This window comes from Brassica napus, chromosome C8 (genome assembly GCF_020379485.1).
Source record: "Brassica napus cultivar Da-Ae chromosome C8, Da-Ae, whole genome shotgun sequence".
NCBI classification, from domain to species: domain Eukaryota; kingdom Viridiplantae; phylum Streptophyta; class Magnoliopsida; order Brassicales; family Brassicaceae; genus Brassica; species Brassica napus.
The window spans coordinates 9,014,263-9,026,340 of NC_063451.1; the positions used below are offsets into that span (position 1 = coordinate 9,014,263).

The 12,078-nt window shown below is 46.8% G+C and overlaps 1 protein-coding gene across 1 annotated transcript; it reads left to right on the forward strand.

The window, feature by feature from the left end:
• Positions 1 to 1,611: 1,611 nt before the first annotated feature.
• LOC125591840 lies at positions 1,612 to 10,405 on the forward strand. Its single transcript, XM_048766708.1, has 3 exons — positions 1,612 to 3,595; positions 9,316 to 9,626; positions 9,728 to 10,405. Exons 1-3 carry the CDS (start codon positions 1,651 to 1,653, stop codon positions 10,403 to 10,405), a joined length of 2,934 nt encoding a protein of 977 aa, XP_048622665.1. The 5' UTR covers positions 1,612 to 1,650.
• The last annotated feature ends 1,673 nt before the right edge of the window (positions 10,406 to 12,078 follow it).

Here is a 12,078-nt window from a genome sequence, read left to right on the forward strand (position 1 = left end):
GAATCGTGGATTACGATGAGATTCTAGCGCGCGGTTTGGCGAGTTAGGCAAGATATGCGTATTGGACGAAGTTTATATCCGAAGGTTCGCTTACCAAATTTCGATAAAGAAAAACTTGTACGAAAAATATATATTATTTATATATATATTGAAATCTCATACTCATACCTCTATAAGTATTGAGTTCCCATCCTTCATTTTCTTCACACCTCCTCTCTCTTTCCAAACTCTCCTTAGTTTTTATTTGAAGATGTCTTCCTCCCAAAACGACAAGAAGAGTTCTGATGCTGAGATGGTTGAGGCCTCCTCCCAGGCGCCGGAGTCAACCCCTTCCGACAATGCTCCAGCCTATGTCGCCGGCTTCCTTTCTTTCCGGGGGAAGATGGCTCACCGTAAAGCTGAGAAGGAGCCTATCCACATTTGCGCCGAGTGTTGGGGTCAAAAACGGTTACGACAAATTTAACATTCAAAACGTCCGAGGAAGAAAATAAGAATTTCTTCGAAGAGTACTTTTCGAAATAGATTCTTCCTTACGAAAAAGCTTTACGGAAGAAAGAATCGAGATGTCCGACGAAAGCTCAAAACAGGTCGTTACACAGTGACCGAACGTCCGTCCCGCTCGGTCGCTACGTAGCGACCGAGCTTGAGCCCAAGCTCGGTCGCTACGTAGCGACCGAGCTCGAGCCTCAGCTCAGTCGCTACGTAGCGACCGAGCGCTCGTCCCGCTCGGTCGCTACGCAGCGACCAAGCGCTCGTCCCGCTCGATCGAAACGTAGCGACCGAGCTCGAGCCAAGGCTCGGTCGCTACGTAGCAACCGAGCTCGAGCCGAAGTTCAGTTGCTGTGTAGCGATCGAACCCTTCCGAACATCGATACGACATCAATCCATGCATTCTCGTCAAACCTTCGAATGCTATCTCCCGAAGACCGTAGCAAGCTCAGTCCATGTTTTCCGCGATTCAAATCCTTCAATCAAACTTCCCGGATTAGAAACCGCGGAAAGTTTGTTCTTTATCGAAAAGAATTTGTAGTAAACGTGTCGAGTCGGAAGACGTCCCAAAGGGATCTAAAACACGACTCGAGGCCCATCCTACGATTTCTTAACCAAAAGCCCGTAAACCGCAGCACGGTTTACGCTTGGTCCACAAGGAAGGATAAATGTCAAGTTTCCGCGGATAAATACGGAAGTTTTGAAGATAATTGGAAGATCGGGAAAAATGGAATATCTCAATTTTTATGCTATGACGGCTTAAGGGCAGAAGAGTAAAAGCATAAACCGACCTTGGAGCTAGTATATAAGGAGTCCTAGCCGTCTTAGGGTTGCTAGAACTAGGAATCTCGCCGACAGCTCTCGAGCCCAGGCTTATACCTTGTTGTAAACGTTCATACGCAGATTCGGAATAAGATCTACTTTGCTCTCTTTTTCGATTTTTTATTCTTATCGTTGTTATTCTCGTGTTCTGATTGCTTGACGTGTGGTAATTAGCAGATATCCGGGTCCTCTGGGAAATTAGGGTTTTCCTAGTTTCCTTGTTTAAACGGAAATCGACAGTGCGAATTTCGGTTCCCACAGTTTGGCGCTAGAAGGAGGGGGGGGGGGGGGGTACGGATCAATCTAACCCGCAAAAGCCACTCAACGATCAGAAACGATATGCAAGACTCGACGTGCGCGAACGTCATCTCATTCAAGGGGGTAGCAACGGTCGATCGGGCCAAACCTCGAAACGACCTCCTTGTCATCGAGTTGACGATTCGAGATGTCGACGTCGCTAGGGTACTTATCAACACCGGTAGTTCGGCCGATATCATCTTCAAAGAAACGCTCAAAAAAATGGGGATCAATCAATCTGAAGTCACAAAATACCGCAACCCACTGCTGGGACTTTCGGGGGAAATAACCATGGCCTATGGATCGATTAATCTAGCTGTCAAAGCCGGAACTGTGACGAACGTCACAGAGCTTCTAGTCGTTGACCATCCCGCATCTTACAACGTTATCATGGGGACGCCATGGCTAAACGCCATGCGCGCAATCCCATCAACGTACCATCTTTGCCTCAAGATCCCGACCCCTAACGGAGTCGAGGTAATATGGGGAAATCCGAGAGTCTCACAGGTTTCCTTCGCCGCGGAACTGAAACGAAAAAGACCAATCCTCGAGATCACTCCTAGAAAAGTGGAGAAAAAGACCTCCAGCAAAGATACACGAGGTCAAGATTCAGCGGAACTCTTCTGGCAATCTCGCAGCATCGCAGCCCTAGACGAAAAACGCGAGCCAACATGCGAACCCGTGGTGACGATCTGTCTCGACGAAGCCTTCCCAGAACGCTGCGTCGAGATTGGAGCCAATCTCCGCGAGCCTTTAAGAACAGAACTCATAGCCTGTCTTAAAAAGAACCTCAATACATTCGCATGGGCTGCAGAAGATATGCCGGGGATCGACATTAACATAACATGTCACGAGTTGAATATCGACCCAACATTCAAACCCATCAAGCAGAAAAGGCGGAAGCTAGGACCCGAACGTGCTGCCGCAGTAAACGATGAGATCAAAAAATTGCTCAAAGTTGGGTCGATAACAGAAGTAAGATACCCAGACTGGCTCGCCAACCCTGTAGTAGTCAAAAAGAAAAACGGGAAGTGGCGAGTTTGCGTGGATTTTACCGACCTAAACAAAGCATGTCCAAAGGATAGCTTCCCTCTACCACATATCGATCGATTGGTAGAGACAACAGCGGGCAACAAACTTTTATCCTTCATGGATGCCTTCTCAGGTTATAATCAAATTAGGATGAATCCCGACGATCGCGAGAAGACTGCGTTCATTACCAATCGCGGAACTTATTGCTATAAGGTAATGCCCTTCGGCCTCAAAAACGCCGGTGCAACTTACCAACGACTCGTAAACCGAATGTTCTCCAAACAACTCGGAAAAACGATGGAGGTTTATATCGACGACATGCTCGTCAAATCCCTCAAAGCAAAAGATCACGTGTCACATCTCGAAGAGTGTTTTGCGAAATTAAATTCCCATAACATGAAGCTCAACCCGACAAAATGTAAATTTGCCGTGGCATCAGGGGAATTCCTCGGCTACTTGGTCACATACCGTGGTATCGAAGCGAATCCAAAACAGATCAACGCACTAATCAAGATGGCTTCACCAAAGAATAAGCGGGAAGTTCAAAGACTGACCGGCAGAATCGCAGGGCTCAACCGATTTATTTCACGATCAACAGATAAGTGCCTGCCCTTCTACGACGTCCTGCGAAGAAATAAAAAATTTGAAAGGTCGGAGGAGTGCGAAAACTCCTTCCAACAGTTGAAGCGCTATTTAGCTACCCCTCCAGTCCTCGCAAAACCCGTGGAAGGGGAACCTTTATTCTTGTACATTGCTGTATCGGCAACGGCCGTAAGCGGAGTCCTGATCAGGGAAGAACGCGGGGAGCAGAAACCTATTTTCTACATAAGCAAAACCTTGTTGGATGCCGAATCTAGGTATCCGTTGATGGAAAAATTGGCATGCGCGGTCGTAACATCGGCTCGAAAACTAAGACCATATTTCCCATCCCACACGATTGTCATCCTCACGACTTTTCCCTTACGGACAATTTTGCATAGCCCGAGTCAATCAGGCCGATTGGCTAAGTGGGCGGTCGAGTTGAGCGAGTATGACATCGAATACCGACCGAGGACAAGCGCAAAATCACAAGTGCTCGCAGACTTCCTGGTCGAACTTCCAACGGGAACAATAACCAATGAGGAACCAAATTCCACCTGGCTCCTCCACATCGACGGATCCTCATCCAAGCAAGGATCGGGTATCGGAATCCGTCTCACCTCTCCGACGGGCGAGATCTTGGAACAATCGTTTAGGCTGGAATTCCATGCTTCGAACAACGAGGCCGAATACGAGACATTAATCGCAGGGCTACGTTTGGCTCACGGATTAAAAATAAGTAATCTCCACGCTTACTGCGACTCCCAGTTAGTGGCCAGTCAATTCAGCGGAGAGTATGAAGCCAGAGACGAAAGGATGGACGCGTACCTCAAATTGGTCCAAGGTCTAGCTCAAGACTTCGACTCTTTTGCCCTTACGCGGATCCCCCGTTCCGAGAATGTCCAGGCGGACGCCCTCGCGGCCCTAGCATCAAGTTCCGATCCAGGACTCAAAAGCGTAATTCCGGTCGAATTCATTGAACATCCGAGCATCGGACCACCAATCGTCGTCAATCTCATAAAAGGCCAAGACGACGAAGAAGAAATTATCATACCACCACCATCAGAGCAATCTGATTACGGCTGTGATAACCCATGGCTTCAGACGATTCGAGACTACATCGTCGACGGGCAACTACCCGCCGAAAAATGGGCAGCTCGCAAGATCCGAACACAGGCCGCACGCTACGTAACAGTGGACGGCGAAATCTACAAATGGAGATTCTCCGGACCACTCATGACATGCCTGGAAGGAGAAAATGCGAGAAAAGTAATGGAGGAAATACATTCCGGCTCCTGAGGCAACCATTCCGGCGGGAGATCACTAGCCGTGAAAATCAAACGCCATGGATACTTTCGGCCGACAATGATCGGAGATTGCGAAAAATTCGCACGAAAATGCGAAAAATTCGCACGAAAATGCGAAAAATGCCAAAGGCATGCACCAACCATCCGACAACCGGCCGAAGTTCTTTCCTCCATCACATCGCCCTACCCCTTTATCCGCTGGGCCATGGATATTGTCGGACCTCTGCATAATTCAAAGCAAAAGCGTTTCCTTCTAGTCCTTACCGATTTTTTCTCAAAATGGGTAGAGGCGGACTCGTACGCAAGTATAAAGGACGTCCAAGTCGAGAATTTTGTATGGAAAAACATCATCTGTAGGCATGGAGTTCCTTACGAGATCGTAACCGATAACGGGTCTCAATTCATCTCCACCCGATTCGAAGCATTCTGCGAAAAATGGAAGATACGACTCAACAAGTGAACTCCCAGATATCCGCAGTGCAACGGACAGGCTGAAACAATCAACAAGGCCATTCTCGACGGACTGAAGAAACGCTTAGAGGCCAAAAACAGCAGATGGGCCGACAAACTCGAGGGAGTCCTCAGGTCTCACCGTACCACCCCAAGGCGAGCAACGGGAGAAACTCCCTTCGCTCTGGTATACGGCACGGAATGCATGATTCCCGCGGAAGTTGAATTTCCCGGTGTTTGAAGAAGGTTATTACTCGAACGAGAGGAACTCAACAATGCTATGCTCTTGGACGATCTCGACCTCATTAACAAGCGCCGGGATCGAGCGCTTATCTGAATTCAAAACTACCAGCACGCCGCTGCAAAATACTATAATTCCAACGTACGAAATCATAGGCTCAATCAGGGGGATCTGGTCCTTCGCAAAGTTTTCCAAAACACCGCTGAACGAAACGCGGGAAAACTCGGAGCAAACTGGGAAGGTCCCTATAAAATCGAAAAAGTCGTCCGACCAGGTTCTTACGAAATAGCCAACATGCAGGGCATAAAAATTCCTAGAACCTGGAATGCGATGCATCTCAAAAAATACTATCACTAAACGAACCAACCCGCAATCACTGAACTACGAGACGGCTTGATCTCTGCAAGGAGTACGTAGGCAGTTTGCCGAAAGGCAAATTCAGCTGTCCCCCCTCATTAAAAAGGGGGGAGTGGGTACGTATACTCGTATACTCCCCAAAATCGAAAAAACTTCTTACCACGCTCTTGGTGTTTTCGACTTATCAAAACCTCTTCACCTGTAAAATCAGTGCGAGGTCTTCGGATATTAGTCAACTGTTTAGGAGAAGCAACCTTTGGCATCGCGAGACGTCGCAAAAGATGCCTCAAAAGTTTATTTCTTTCGAACGAACGAAACTTCCGTCACAAAAGAAACATATATATGCACACACTAGCACCTATTTTGCGTAAAAAATTCGAAACAACGGCACACGCCACCAAGTCCGATGCTGATCACATCGAACTCACAAAACGTCCTAAACAGACATAGCCATCTCACGAAGATGACTCTCTTACATCCGACACAAGGATAATAGCGCTATAAAAGAAATCCCAGATTTTGGTCTAGCACTTCCGGTCTCCGGAGAGATGCTCGATTCGTATCAAACAAGTCGTATAAGCCGAGAACCTATCGCGGACTTTACATCGACACAAATTAGGAAGAAATCGCGACAGGAAAAACGATAGCCGGTTAGTCACCGCACAATCCTTAAACCGAGAGTAAACCTAGGTCTTGCCCTAAACCCAACGCACTGGTCTCTAACATCTCTAAGGCATGTTATCGAAAGATAAGAGATTCTTAAACCATGCCTCTATGTTTATGTTCGACATCTTCAGCACCCTTGCAGAGTTCACATCTCACGGAAGAACTCTCGAAACAGGTCTCGAATGAAACATTTCACAATCGAAGAAGGATATGAGACGACAACTCATCACCTTCCTCCCCACTATTCGCAAACTCATACAAAGCGCTATCCGATTATCTTACCATAAAAATAAAGCCGCAGAGCGGCAGAGATTCAAAGCCACACACGGCCAGTCCCGAAATACAAATAAGGCCATTCAAGGCCGAAACATAAAATAAAAAAAAAAAAAAAAATCTCTCGCAAGAGATCTAACCCAAGTCATCCTCTGAACTTACGCCCCCTCTTCACCCGCTGCCTAATCCGAGCCTGGAGCCGCGCCACCTCCGTTTTCTCCGACCATCGGGTCTTTCCCCTCTGGGTCTTCTGAACACGCCGGAAGGAAGCACGCGGATTTCAGGTCGGCCAGGACGAGACCGAAATCTCCATTCTCGGCCGCCATATCTCCCTTGCAGCCGGACAGTCGGGCCTCTTCGGCCTCCAAGGTCGGGGGAGTCTTACTTTGGAACGACCGAACCACGGCCATCCCGCCCTCAATCGTCGCTAAAGCTAGATCCCTGCTCCGGATACACTCGAGGGAACCCAGGGAAGCAGAAATCTTCGCCAAGCGAGCTTGAAACTCCGCGCGAAGGGCATCCGTAGCCTCTTGGATCCCACGGCGCGCTAGTCCCGTGTCACTCTCGATCTGACGCTGGAGTCGACGCGCCTCCGAGGATTTGGCCTTCCTGGCCTTCTTTTCCTTAAGTAAGGAACTCGTCGTCTTCCCAAGGTCCCTCTCAAGCTCTCCAATCGCAACCTCGAGCTTCGACACTTTCGCAGAGTGAGAGTCCTTGACAGCCGTCAACATGGCCTCGGTTTCGGACCATCTGCCCTGAAGCTCCACCAACTCCCCGGAAAGGCGACTGGTCTCAGAACCACATTCGCCGATCATCCCATCGATCAACGATATGAACTGCGAATGGTGAAAATTCTTAGGACTAAGTCCGAGAAAAGAATGCACAAAAGACGATCGAGAATTCAAACAAGAGATAAACCTTTTCGCGAAGTCCCGATGCTAGGCTCGATCCGCCTCGCTGTGAATTCTCCCCGTCACCACTCTTGGCAAGTTTCCTCTTCCGACTCTTAGGCTGAGTAGCCAGGACAGCTCTAGGAGCACGCAATGCCAGAACGACGTCTTTTCTGGCTGGAGGAGGAGGCATAGAGTCAGCGGCCTTCTCCTTGTCCTCGATGAGGATCGGAGTCGTGGAAGATCCTGCAGGTAGGGCTTGCGGGAGAAGATCCATGACTTCAGTCCCATGACACGAGGCAACGACCTGCGCGGAAGAAGACGGAAACTCAGCGCCAGCTTGAGCTAGTTCTTTCTCGGCTTGACGACGAACTAGTTCCTCTTGGAAAGAAAGATGACCGGCAACACAAGCCGGCGCTTCCGCCGGAGAAGTGGCCTCGCCCATCTCCACGTCGGAATCCTTCTTATCATCTTGGGAGGAAGACATGTTGAAAGGAAAGTTATGAAACTAGAGAGTTTTTTTAATTTTTGAATGAGTTTGAAGGAATGAAGAAGGGAAGGTGTGAATAAAATGAATGACAAGAGCTCACTACTTATAGAAGTATGGATTCGGAATATCGTCTCGACAACTTTTTTCCGCGGAGTTTAAAATGTGAATTTCGTCCAATACACTTAACCTTGTCAAAGTCATCTATCCGCCCGCTAGGGTCACAACTCTAATGGGCTGGGGGGCTAACTGTTGGGGTCAAAAACGGTTACGACAAATTTAACATTCAAAACGTCCGAGGAAGAAAATAAGAATTTCTCCGAAGAGTACTTTTCGAAATAGATTCTTCCTTACGAAAAAGCTTTACGGAAGAAAGAATCGAGATGTCTGACGAAAGCTCGAAACAGGTCGTTACACAGCGACCGAACGTCCATCCCGCTCGGTCGCTAGGTAGCGACCTAGCGCTCGTCCCGCTCGATCGCTACGTAGCGACCGAGCTCGAGCCAAGGCTCGGTCGCTACGTAGCAATCGGGCTCAAGCCAAAGTTCAGTCGCTGTGTAGCGATCGAACCCTTCCGAACATCGATACGACATCAATCCATGCATTCTCGTCAAACCTTCGAATGCTATCTCCCGAAGACCGTAGCAAGCTCAGTCCATGTTTTCCGCTACTCAAATCCTTCAATCAAACTTCGCGGATTAGAAACCGCGGAAAGTTTGTTCTTTATTGAAAAGAATTCGTAGTAAACGTGTCGAGTCGGAAGACAGCCCAAAGGGATCTAAAACACGACTCGAGGCCCATCCAACGATTTCTTAACCAAAAGCCCGTAAACCGCAGCACGGTTTACGCTTGGTCCACAAGGAAGGATAAATGTCAAGTTTCCGCGGATAAATACGGAAGTTTTGAAGATAATTGGAAGATCGGGAAAATGGAATATCTCCATTTTAATGCTATAACGGCTTAAGGGCAGAAGAGTAAAAGTGTAAACCGACCTTGGAGCTAGTATATAAGGAGTCCTAGGCGAGGAGCATCGGGGAGGATTTTTAGAGCAAACTTAGCACTTAGAGCAATTTAGGCAATTTTCCGTTTTTGTTATTTCGAGATGCGACTCAATTAGGTTTAGCCGTCTTAGGGTTGCTAGAACTAGGAATCTCGCCGACAGCTCTCGAGCCCAGGCTTATACCTTGTTGTAAACGCTCATACGCAGATTCGGAATAAGATCTACTTTGCTCTCTTTTTTTATTTCTTATTCTTATCGTTGTTATTCTCGTGTTCTGATTGCTTGACGTGTGGTAATTAGCAGATATCCGGGTCCTCTTGGAAATTAGGGTTTTCCTAGTTTCCTTATTTAAACGGAAATCGACAGTGCGAATTTTGGTTCCCACACCGAGCCTCCGTCTTCTTCTGCTCCGGTTGTCACTCCAGCCGTCGATCCTATGGTTCAGGATCCGCAAGATGCGGGGGAACAGTCCGGGACAGGCATTTTGTGTGTTTTGGATGCCTCGGCCCAACCTTCTGGTTCATCTACAACTCCGATCTTTGTTGATGATAAGAAGAAGGTCACTGAATCGATGCCTCCACCTCCAACCAAAAAGGAAATCGTCCTAGCGTTGCGTGCTCCCAGTGCTACTCCGGCTGTTCCAGTGAGGAGTCGGAAGAGGAGGTGTACGAAGGGCAATGATGGGGAGCCTTCGCATCCAGAGGGGTTGAGTCTGGCGTCGGGACTTCGTGGAAAGGTTTGTCCTTTTATTTTTTTTTTGGTGTTTTATTCTCGACGTATTGGATTTTGCCCACCCCCATTTTGCTTCGCATCTCTAATTGTGGCTTCATCTTGCAGTTTGTATCGTTGATCGACGGGATGATAAACAATTGCAGTTCTGAGGCCAGTCGTCTTGCGAGAGAGCTTACGGAGACGCAGGGCAAATTGTTCGAGCTCGAAGCTATGATGAAAATGGTCGAGGATTCTCATTCCGCAAAGGTGTCCAAGCTCGAGGTTCAGACTGGCGAGCTCGAGAGGGACCTTGGGAAGACGGCGAGTTATTTGATTAAAGAGAAGAAGGCCATGAAGACCAAGTCTTCGGAGGTACGTCGACTTCAACGCCAGATTGAGGATGGCGAAGAATCAACGAACCGCGGAGTCGAGGAGTCCAGAGGTGCTTTAAGCGTTGAGTTTCAGGCCCGTTTGACGAGGATCGCAGACTTTCTAAGCTCCCTTGAGTGTGTTTGCAGTAGGGATTTGGTCCTGTCGAGCATTGATGGTGGGATGGCCGTGGTTCAGGAGTTCAAAGGTGAGACCCCTTCATCTTTCCAGGCCGAGGAGGCCAGGTTGTCTGCCTGCAAGGAGGATCTGGAGGCCGTGGACTGGAGTTTTGAACTCATCCTGGCTGACCTGAAATCCGAGCGCATCCTCCCGACATCCTCGGAAGTCCCTGAGGGGCAAGACCCTCTGGTTGGGGAAGGCGGAGATGGTGCGGCCCCGAGTTTGGACGAGGCGATGGGTGAAGGAGAGGTCTAGATTCCCGAGTATGATCAAGGTTGCGATCTTGTTTATGATTTTTTTTTTAAATGTTTATGAATTAGTGATTGCTTTCGCCTTGTATGATCAAGTATGATTCCCGAATCATGTTTTTAATTCTTGCCACAAATAGGTTAATGCATCTTGACACAAAAGAGGCTAATATTTGTCTCATTGTACATCTGCCTAATATAGATAGTGATCGATATGAGAAAAGGTGTGTTTGCAAACTGGCTTGGATATGATTTAGCACTTTAGATCTTGAAGTGTGTAACACATTATTTTCTTGTGTAAGGCACTACTTCAACGCTCTCGCTACTCGTTGCTTTTTTAGTACAACTAGTCTCCGCTGAATTTATTAATGTAGGTTACTGTTTCTTGAAATGGTTTTCCGTCCAGTGTTTTATATTTATCCCAAATCCAGGTCCAGAGAGTCAGTCGATGGAAACTCAACAAGAGAGGATGATAGATAAAGTTGGCTAAAGGATTTTCAATAGAGTCAATTAGCCAGACGTTGGGAACTTAATGGAGCTTAAGGGTTTAAAATAAAGCGTGGAAACTGCAAAGACAATAATATTAGGGCATCCTTATTGCTAGGACCAAGATGAAGTTCCTTAGGATAGTTTATTAATATATGTAGATTAAGAGATGAAGTTAAGATACTTGCGTAAAAGTGGAGATTATTGGTAGATACTTTTGTTGGTTCTTAGTTAAATAGAAAATTTAATTTTTTTTAGTAAGTTATTTGTGTTTAAAATAAAACATATAACATTAAAATAGAAAACATAAGAAAACTACAAAGTTGAAAAAAATTACAAAATTGAAAAAAAAAATTACGAGGTTGAAAAAAAAACATTCAAAATGCAAAAAAGCAATCAACCAGAGGTTTTGGATTTGGGCATGAAATCGCCGGCGAACTTTTGGGATGACGGAAGAAGAAATGAGAAGAACGATTGGGATTTCGATTTTACCACCTAGTCGGCGTCGAGAGAGTTCGAGAGAAGAAGAAATGAGAAGAACGAAAGAGAGAGACACTCCTTTCCCGTACACAAACCCTAGACCGAACAAACATGTGACACCTGCCCCAGAAGGACGAGCCCGAGAACTTCTTAACTAAGAAATGAGATGGCCCGTTTGCAAACGTTTTCAGTATTTTTCATTTTTATTTCGACCCATAATAGCTAAGAAATGGGCTTAAGATATGGCGATAACCATGCTCTTATAGCTAATTGCCTGACTTGGCAGAATTTTTAATTACATCCGTAGAGTTTACAAGATACAACAGAAAACCAGAAAGTTAGGTAGGAAAATAACGAAACTGTTATAAATCAATTGGTTGATGTCCATAACCAGCCCGGTCCATAACCGGCCCATACACTTAGAGAGAGAGACGGCCCAACCCTAGAGAGAGAGAGGCGGCCGCGAGACTTGGAGAGGAGAGAGAGACGGCTACAACTTGCCTATTTCCTAATTTGTTTACGTTTATGATTTGTAATCTTTCCTATTATTGTATTTTCATTTATCTCTCTTATAACCCCTATAGAAAGGGAACACTTATTCATTAATAATATACAGAAACTTACAGTTCTAAATCCTAAGTTTCACAACACGTTATCAGCACGATAGCCTCTAACACCCTGAGCCTAAAACCAAATCGCTAAAACCCTAAAACC